General features: G+C 27.9%; 1 protein-coding gene across 3 annotated transcripts in view; it reads left to right on the top strand.

Annotated features, from left to right (window-relative positions):
* LOC117177922 overlaps positions 1 to 10,529 on the top strand; it is a 173,431-nt gene that overhangs the window by 130,497 nt on the left and 32,405 nt on the right. For all 3 annotated transcript variants that reach the window (XM_033369034.1, XM_033369032.1, XM_033369033.1), the window contains one exon: positions 305 to 397. In XM_033369034.1, coding sequence (XP_033224925.1) covers positions 305 to 397 — 93 coding nt within the window. The remainder of the gene's footprint in view (positions 1 to 304; positions 398 to 10,529) is intronic.

The raw sequence follows: 10,529 nt of genomic DNA, 5'->3' as shown, positions 1-10,529 counted from the left end.
ACGCCAATTAGCACAAATGGTAAGTTCCGACAGTGCCTACAAGTGTGCCTACTGGCCGCTAGATGGCAATACCGGTTTCATATGTATACACCTGGTAGGCATATTTGATGGCATCGAGTGCCCACATGCACCCTCGGTGTCAAACTTTCCCGCTTTACAGTAACTAAACGCAATGAACACGAGAACATCACGGTCACCGATCCGAGCGCTAACGCGCCGCGCCCGTCAGATACTGACGATTAGAGAATCCCCACCCAGCTAATACCGTCGGTTATCTAATTTCAGTTTATTTTGCATTTTTCAGAAAAAAGTCCGTCGGCGGCAAGAAAGGCACCTATCGTCAGAAGAGCCACATCAATCGTCCCCAACAAGCAAAAGAGCTCATCTTCTATCAAAGGTATTGGAACAATTTTAGACATAGTTAAAAATAATGTATTTAATTATACAAAACTTCTTTAAAACTGACTTGTCTTAAATAGAAATCCTTTATAGTTAAATTATAATAAACTCAGGAGTACTAACAAGTTTTTCGAAATTGAAAAATCAACAAAGAAGACGTTGCAAATCAAAAAACTATCAATGTTTAGCGTTTGAACTTAAATGTGTATTTTGATTTATACAATTTATTTTTCAAATTTGAAGCATTTAAATTTTAAAGATATTACACGGTACATCTTTTAGAGAAACAAAATTAAATATCTGAAATCCATGATAGAACTAATTATTTCAAATACTGATTTTTTAAAATAATTGTTTAAAGTATTATTAAATGCAATATTATTACCAGAATATTCACGAATTATAAAATGCCAGAATTTAAACCCCATTTTTTTCTTCATAAATTGGATTCATTTATTTAAAGAAAATCAATTATTGTTATTAAAAACAATGATTTTTTATCGTTTATAATATTGGATGTTAATTTTGGCTTTAGGGCAACAATAATTAACCAAAATAACAATAACATGTTACGATAATTTAAAACAAGATTTAAGCCTGAAATATTTTTTATACAAATATTTGATTATTATATTTTTAATGAATAAGTAATATTTATAAAAAATTATTTGTTTAATTACGGGAATATTCTGCATAGCTCGAATATTTTATAATTCGGCAATTTTCTGTCAGGAATTTTCAAATTCAGCAATATCATAAACTTTCGGAAATTTTCCAGTTTGATAATATTATAACCTGTTCGGGAATTTTAATATTCAAGAATTGTCCAATTTAGGATTTGATAATTTAGGTATATTTTATTATTTGGAAATCTTATTACTCAAACAATTATTTTTAATGTTTAAAATTTTGAAAATTATTGTTTGAATTTAAAATAACAATAATAATCGAAACAAATTTGAGCCAAAAATATATATTTTTCAATTATTGTTATTCTAAATTTAAACAATAATTTTCGATACTTTAAACATGAAAAATAATGTTTTCACATTCTCATCATAATGAGAAGTGATTTCTTTAAAATTTAAATCTCCACGTTTCAAGACCCCCGAATCCGAAAAAACAATTGAGTTCGTTAATCAGCTATTTGAATGAAAATTCAAAAAGTTAGATCATTTTGAAAATTTTTAAGAACATTTTTTTCAAGATTTAAAAATTCTGTGTTGGGGTATTCATAGTAATCAGAAACTGGAACAATTCATCCTAATGACTTTTCTCGATAAAAAGGAAATTATGATAGCAGTAGCATTTTCAAAATAAAAAAAAATTAAATTAAAGAACAGGCGAAAATGAACATATTAAACCAAACATTGCACAATAGGAAAAACGTTTGGGAATTTCATCATTCGGGAATTTTATTTTTCGGGATTTTTCAGTCGTCCCTTTTATTTTTTGGGATATTTCAGTCCTATTTTAAGTAGCTACATTTAGTGAACTTTTAGGTGGTAATTTTTGCCAGATCGTTATTTAGATTAGTGGAGAACTGAGTTTCTATAGTCAAAGCTTGAAAATGAAGTTAAATTTAGATCCTTCAAATGTTAACTTCAGCTGCAGCGATTATGGAAAACTATTTTGACGAATGACGCTTTCTGTTTTGAATTCGTTTAATACAGATTTATCCTTCTACTCGAGAAGCTAGATGAAAACTCAGATTTTAAATATGAAGAAAAATTATATGTTAAGTTTATTTTTTTATTTCGATGTTTTTATATACAAAATGGTACCAGCTTATGATAAAAAAATTTGATTGTAAAAACATGTGGGTATGAGTACATTTCTAACTTTTCTACTTAGAATAATTATATCGAGAACAAGAAATAGGAAAATATAAATTCATAATGAAATAAATAATTATGTTTTCAAGAAAACGGAGTAAGATTACAAATTATGAAGGGTGTCTTTTTGTACCTGTTTTTCCAAGGAACGCTTCGTTTTCGAGAAAAACGGAGAATTCCGATATTTTGACATTAAAAGTGTATTTTATAAGAAAACGCTTAAACCAGAGATTTCGATTTTTCTCGATAAATGACTATAAGATATCCGTGATACAAAATCAAGGAAAACAATTCTTGTTCACACTTTTAACAGTGCCTATTTTAAGACCCCCCTGATTTCGAAAATTTTCTTAAAACTCTAATTATTTAAACGATAATGTCTTTTATATTTTAAAGCTTAGCTAGTATAATATTAAGAATTCCAAATTCAAATTAAAAGATTTTTTCAAGTAATTAAAAAATTTGATAAGGTACTTCGGTATCGCAGGAAATCCTTTAATATCCTTGCAAATTTCATGAATGATTTTGAAATCTCTCAATATCGCAAAAAAACCCCTTAAAACCTTTAAAAGCTGTGAAAATTATTGATATCTTGAGAATCTCATAAAAAATCCCTGATTATTATACAATTAATTCATATTCCTTTCGGGATAAGCGTGCTTTACAGAGTGAGGGATGGAGTAATTGGGAGGGTGGGGGGGGGGGGGGGGGGGGGTATATTTTTTTATAGATCTAGAACTACCGAATCCTTTGAAATCCGTGGAAATTCCTTAAAATGGCACACCAAGCGTTTGAAATCCTTGAAATTCCTTAGAATATTTCGAAATATTTGTAATTCCTCCAGAAACTGTGAAAATTCTGTAAATATTGGAAATCCCTTATAATCCTTTAAAATACGCGGAAATAACTTAAAATCTCTAAAAAATTGGTTGAGGTCTTTGAAATTCCCTAAAATATCTTGAAATCTTTTAAATTCCGTTAGAAGCTGTTAATCCTATTAAAATCCTTGAAATCTTGAAAATACCATAAAAATCTCTTATAATGCTAGAAAATCCCTTAAAATCTCTAAAAATAGGTTTAGATAGGTTTAAATCCTTAAAAATCCGTAAAATATTTCGAAATCTTTCGATTAATTTCACAATTCATTGAAAGCTTTGAAATTCGTGGAAATCTTTCCGAATCTTATGAAATCCTCGAAATCACCTGTAATCTTTAGAAATCTGAAGTAATATCTTTAAATCCCTTTAAATCTTTAAAATCCGATTAAAATTTCCTTCAAAAGTTGTAAAAAATACTCCATTATCAGATGAAATCCTTTAAAATGCTTTGAAATTTCGTGATTTATTTTAGAATATTCCGAAATTTCTTAAAAACGTTTCAGATCTTTGCGAATCTTTTGAAATACCCTGCAATCTTTAAAAATTGTATAAAATATCTTTTAATTCATACAAATCTTGAAAATCCTATTAAAATCCCCTAAGGTACGTAAAAAGTCGTGAAATACACTCAACTCTCGATATAGGATCCCCAAGTTTACGATATTCCTAGAACTGATGGCTTCCGCAGTTTCGTGATGAGAGGAGAGGCAGAACCGAAAGAGAGGAAGTGAGAGAAGCGTGACGAACACCTCGAGGGCCGCAATCTAAGCGCGTTAGTTGTATCATGTTGTGTCATGCGTCCAAATTCAACGGAAATTATGCATGCTTCCCTGCCTGTTTACGTTTGGATTCCCCCAATTCAGGAACAAGGCCACTGCCAGCTATGCTCGAAACCGTTCCTATATCGGGAGTTGATTGTATTTCAAAGTCCCTTAAAATTACTCGCAATCTTTTCAAATACCTTAAAATTCCTTAAAATCCTCAAAATTCAAAATAAAAATCTAAAAAATGCTAATTAATAAAAAAACGATCTGACATCAAATACTTTATAAAACACACTTCATTATTTTATCGCTTCTTGCTTTGAGTTTTTTTTCGAATTTGGATTATTATTCGAGAGGTCAAAGAAACGCTTTGTTTTTAATTGAAAAGCAAAACTAATTTTGATGATCAGGAAAACATTGGAGAACACTGTTTACTAAATATTATTCAAATAAAAGAAGACCCAGAACAAAATTCTATTACCTTGTAAATTATAGTTTTGAAATCGTGTTTTTAAAAAAAAAATAAGACTCCCGCTGCCGTGAATTGTGATTTGAGATATAAATATGGAATCTGTCATGAATGATTGTTGGGAAATTTCTTTCTAGTAAAATTTAACTGTAATCGTAAAGAGATTTGCTGTGCTGATTCAGTGCACACCTATGGAAATAATCAGAAACCTCTCTACATATTTACAAAGAGCCATTCCGGTTACGCGAATGATTGCTGTAATTTTGCCTACGGGGGATTATCACTTGCTAAACATCGAGATTCAAGACCTCTTACGGTGATGCAATCAACGCTCTAAAAACTAACGCTTCCTTCTTACTCCTGATTTATTACACCGGCATTATCTCTTGAGAAAAAGGAGATTTTTTTAGTTCTATTTAATAGAACGCACAGTAAGGATAATTTAGAAATTTAGAGCCTATTCAAATTTTTTGTTTGAGCTCAAATAACACGAGTAGAATAAAGACATAGATACTCGAATCATAAATATGAATTAAATATAGTAGAAAACAAAGACGCATTGAGAGAAATTGTTTTCATGCTACCAATTTTAAATATTTCAAAAAAGATTTATTTAGTAATTTTGTGGATCAATTTTTGTTTTAATACAAAAAAACAATTTGCGGTGTTCACTGTATCTCGGTCGGAAATGCATTTAAACATTTTTTGGTGGTCATCTAAAGTGTAATTTGCTATTTTTGACGAAAAATTCCACCATTTTGAGGTTGGATAACACCCTTAATGTAAAAAAATTTTTAACTTAACTTTGGGGGAGGTATTTTCTATGTAGAAAATGTGTACCAAGTTTGAATTGAATCGGTAAAGTAGTTTTGAAATGGCAGTGAAGACGGACTTTGAAAAAGTAGTTTTGAGAAAAACGCGTTAAAAGTTTTAGAAGCCCGCAGCTGTCAGTACTGTAGCGCTGGAGGACAGGAGACGAACTAGACAATAACTTCGAGAGTTTTGCTCAGATCGACTTAAAAATTTGGGAGTATATTCTTGAAATGTTTAGCAATACGAAAAGACAAACAAAAATCGATTTTTTGAAAGCCCAAACCTTTACTCTCCCCTTAAGAGTCCGCTGTCTACACTTGTTAACTGATATTTCGAAAATCAATTAAAAATAAACTAAAAAAACATTTTGCCGTTTCGTTTGCGGGATATTAACTGCATATAAGAATTGTCCTAGAAATTACAAAAAATCAATTTCGAAAAAAATGTCAGTTAACAGGTAATAGAATTTGGAAAAATATATTTCTTTTTATTAATTTTAATTTTATATATGTGCTATCAATTATCATTCTTGTTGCCATTTTTTATCGTAGCATAAAAATGAGAAAAAAGGTTTTTCAAACGACAACAAAATTCAACCATATTGTTAAATTTTCAAGCATAAAGAATAATATTAATGTTTTAAATGCCACGAGCTAAATATAAAGACTAATTATATACAAACCAGTTGAAATTTTAATCTAAAACTAAAATGGGGAATCATCAATTTTTAGAGAATTAGTTCAACTTTTAGGATTAAATTTTTTTTAAATTAATCTTGTTAGGTTCAATTCAACTGTTATTTATTTAAAATTATCATCTTTTTTGGTTGAAATATCTACTCATACATTTTTCGTTGAGAAGTCATCTTCTGTGGTTAAAAATTCAATTACATAGATCAAATTTGAACCAATTTGTTAAAAAATCATTTTTTATTTGAAGCTTCATCATTTAACTTGAAAATTGATCTCTGGTCGAAATTTTTTAAATTCAAAATTAGTTTTTTAATTGAACATTTAGCTATTCCAGGGTGAAGATTCATAATTTTAGTTTCAAATTCGTCTCATTGTTTGAAAGTTTAACTACTTTGTTCAAAACTTTTTTTCTTTAAATAATTTCTTTGTAAGTAAAAATGTAAAAGTTCCGTTGTGAAAAATTGACATTTTTTTAGTCGAAAATTCGTCTTTTTTTATCAACTTTAACTTTTGGGATAAAAATTGAACTGATTTGTTTAAAATTCCTTTTATGGTGGAAGATTGATCATTTTAGTTGAAAAATCATCATTTTTGTTGAAACTTAAGCTATTTTGTTAAAAATTCAGCTTGCTAGAAAATTATTAATTTCTGGTTTAAAATTTTACTGTTTTATGGGAAATTAGTGTTTTTGAGTCAAATTTTTTTATTTTTATTCAAAGCTGAGTCACTGTCTAAAATTAACTTTTTTGGTCGCAGATTTATCATTTTAGTTAAAAATTCATTTCCTTAATTAAAAATGGAAATTTTTGATTTAAAATTCGTTTTTCTTTTTGTTTAAAATAAAAAATTTTAAACTGAAGATGTAATTTTTACATTTTCTGTGAAAAATGTATATTTTTGAATTGAAGGTCCGTCTTTTTGGAAGTATACTAATCGTTTTGGTTGAAATTTGACTAGTGGTGAAAAATGAAACTTTCTGGTTGTAAATTAATATTTTTGTATTGAAAATTCAATCGTTTACAGAGAATTTGTAATTTGAATCTGGCTTGGAGGTTCAACAATTTTGATGAACCATTTAGAAAAATTTTATTTTGAACTACTTTAAGAAGAATCTTTATTTGTTGCGAATTCGTCTTTTTGGTTGAAAATGTTTTATTTTTTGTTGAAAGATGAACTACTATATTAAAGCTTCATTTTTTGAATTAATTTCTTTTACTGATAATATAACTTTTCAATTTTTGGTTTAAAATTGATCTTTTTTAGTTAAAAATCTACGTTTTTTGTTGATAATTTAATTATTTTGTTCACTATTTTATTAAAAAGTTATATTTTTTCTCTGAAATTCAACTATTTTATAAAAAAAATTCGTTCTTTTGGATAGATAATTAATATTTTATGGTAAAAAGGTCATCTTTTTTGGCTGTAATATAAAAATAAAAATAAATAAGTGTCTAAATTGTTTTATTTAATTTATAAAACCCAGGCTGAAAAAGTTATATGTAGTTAATACATATTGTGAAAAATAATGTCTAATTTTCATTTGTTTTATTCAAAAAAAAAAAAATGTATAAATTAAACAAAAATGGTGAATAATATTTCCGACAGTATAATTTTTCCGTTTTGGAAAATTCGTTCTTAAAAACGTTACAAGATTAAAATTCTTGACTTTGAATATTAATGGTCAGGGAAAATGAAAAATTTGTCAGGGAATAATCAGGAAAAAGTCAAGGAATTTTGACTTTCTCTGCTGGGTTAATAAACTCGTTCTTTATTCCCTTTTTTGTACTAACAGAAGAAGTAGAAACGAAGACACTGGATCGGAAACGAACACACTATCTGCAAAATAATAAATAGTGAAAGTTCCGGCTTTCTTGCCGCTTTAGGTCTTGCACATGTGGTCATGACTACCGCAGATATGCAGCAGATACCTGGAAGAACCCTAGCCATCTTCTGGCACACCTTTCAGTAATAAGTAGAGAATAAACGCAGGTGGCCCCTTTTGTCCCGAGACGAGAAACTCAAGGAAATTTCGCGATTAGATCCGTTCTATCTGACGAAGCGAATCGAGGACGATACAATTGTTGACGATAATGGGTTTTAGTCCCAGTTTTAGTATTCCGCCTAGCCGGGCCGGAGGTGATAAGAAAGAATTATCTGACAATAAGTCGAGTCGTGTAAATATTTTCTTCCATTCTTTTCAATTTTTGTAATTTAACAATAAATGCAGTATTAACAGGATCTCTTCAATAGCCTGGCCTTGGGCAGATACTAAAGACACTATTTTCTCATAATTGTCCGCTATTTCTACTATTTCTTTACTTTTCTTGAAAAATAATTGTGTACTTCTTTGCTATAATTGGCCTCTATCTCATGCAATTTTTTTCGACTACATTTGTTTCGTACATTTATTTAAGGTCATCCAAAAATAGCGTTATACGGTGTGTGTTTGTGCGTGTGTGTGTGCTCGGGGGGGGGGGGGGGGGGGGGGGGGGGGGGGGCGTAAAATCTTACTATTTTTTATGGATTAACAAAGTAGTTCAACTTGTAAGGAAATAGTTGAATTTTCAACGGAAAAAATTAATTTTCAACTAAAATTTTCATCTAAAAAGATGCATTTTTTAATTAAGAAGTTTAATTTGTAACCAGACGATGAATTTTGAACAAAATATGTGACTTTTCGTATAAAGAATATAAATTTTCAACCAAAAATTACATAGTTACATTTCCAGCTGAAAAAAAGTAATTTTCAACTGAAGAGATCAATTTTCAACTAAAATTAGACTATACAAGCCCATTCAATACTCAATATTCAAAACTATTCAACTAGACTATTTTAATTTTCAGTTTCAAAAATTAATTTTGAACAATAAAAAAAACGAATTTTCAACCAAAGAAATGAATTGTGAACTAAACTGATGAAATATTCTCCACGATTAGTTGTATTTTCAGTTTAAAAATTAATTTAAAAAAAATCAACAAAATAGTTAAATTTATTTTTAAATATATATTTGAACTTCCCTAATTTTTCCCTTCCTTGCTTAATTTTTTCCGACTAGTTAAGTTTTAAATGAAAAAAGATTAATTCTCCACAAAAAATTTAATGACATTCTAATCAAGAAAAAGTCATCATTTTAAATAAAAAAAAAAAAAAAAACAGTTGGCTTGAACGAATAAAAGACGAATTTCTTACTAAATAGTTGACTAATCAGCCAAAACAATTTTTTTTCTAACATTTTTTAAGTAAATAATTTAATTTCTAAACTAAAAAAATCGATTTTAGACAAAAATAGACCTGTTGAATTTTATTCTAGGAGAATTAATTTCCAATTTTTAAAAACGATTCTTCTACAAAACAGTTTTATTTTGTACAATATAGTAGAATGTTCTACGTAATTGATGAATTTTCAAGCCAAAAAGTCGAATTTTCTAAAAAATATTTGATTCTTCAACAAAAAAACTAAATTTTTATTTAAAAAAAAGTAATTTTAAACAAAAGATATTTGAACAAAAAAGATTTTAATACAAATAAAACACAGCTGGATTTAATCAACAGAAACCAAATTTCAACAAAATACTTGAATCCTTAACATAAAGAGATTAATTTTCAAGCAAACAGTTGCACTTTTAGTTAAAAAGAACGCAACGCTCCTGTTTTTTTTTTTTGCATTTTCAAGTTTCAATTCAATTTTCAAGTTAAAAATATTTATAAAAGGAGATTTTCTTCTATAAACCCAAAATAAAAATCCATTAAATTATTTCTAAATACTAGGCATATTATGTACATTCTGAATATAATTTGCTTTTACGATTTTTCTAAATCTCGGAAAATAAGGATTTTTTAAACTTATTTTTTCCCCGCAAATCGCGTGGATAATAATCAATAATCTTTTTTTTTAATTTTATGCTGGTTATTAGGGTTTTAATTTAAAACCAATAATCTTATTAGATTTCAATCATGCTTATTTCAATTGTATAAATAATTTAGAATTGGAATCTTGTTAATTAAATTTTTTTATATTTAATCATTTCTAAGTGAAATCATTTTAAAATGGTCAATTTTGAATCCAACATGCTTAAGTGGTGTGTACCAGTATGGAATTTAAAGCGTTTAACATTTCACACACTTAAAAGAAAAGCATAGTTTGAAATATTTGAAAATAAAATTGTCAAAAAATAAATAATTTCATATTGGAAATTAAATAATTATAATGACATGCATTTTTAATGCAAATATTTTTTTTAAGTTTCTAACTGGCCTGGGAAAAGCCTTCATGGACTTTAGTAAAAAAATAAAAAATAGAATTATTTTATTTAGTATTCTTGATTTTGTTAATTGTTTGATAGTAATAATAAATGTATATTTCAGATTATCGTGTGATTATAAATTCCTGAAAACTTGTACCACTAATAAATTTCTTCTTCTTTTATGAATTTAAATTCAGTAATTAAGGAACATCGTTATTTAACTATTAACTCACGTAAGTGTTGTATACTTATTACGGTGATCCAACAAATTATTTTTGTTTCTAAAATGTTTACTATACAAATTGTTTATTTCTTTGTCAAAATGTTCACTGAATTTTAGCAGAATTGAAGAGAAAATATTTAGTGGTTCGTATATTATGGTACTTTGTAATATATCTGTTGTTTTATTTCGAAGGAAATACATCACCAAGTTT

Source organism: Belonocnema kinseyi, chromosome 8 (assembly GCF_010883055.1).
Source record: "Belonocnema kinseyi isolate 2016_QV_RU_SX_M_011 chromosome 8, B_treatae_v1, whole genome shotgun sequence".
NCBI classification, from domain to species: Eukaryota; Metazoa; Arthropoda; class Insecta; order Hymenoptera; family Cynipidae; genus Belonocnema; species Belonocnema kinseyi.
This window is presented reverse-complemented; position numbering and strand designations above follow the sequence as displayed.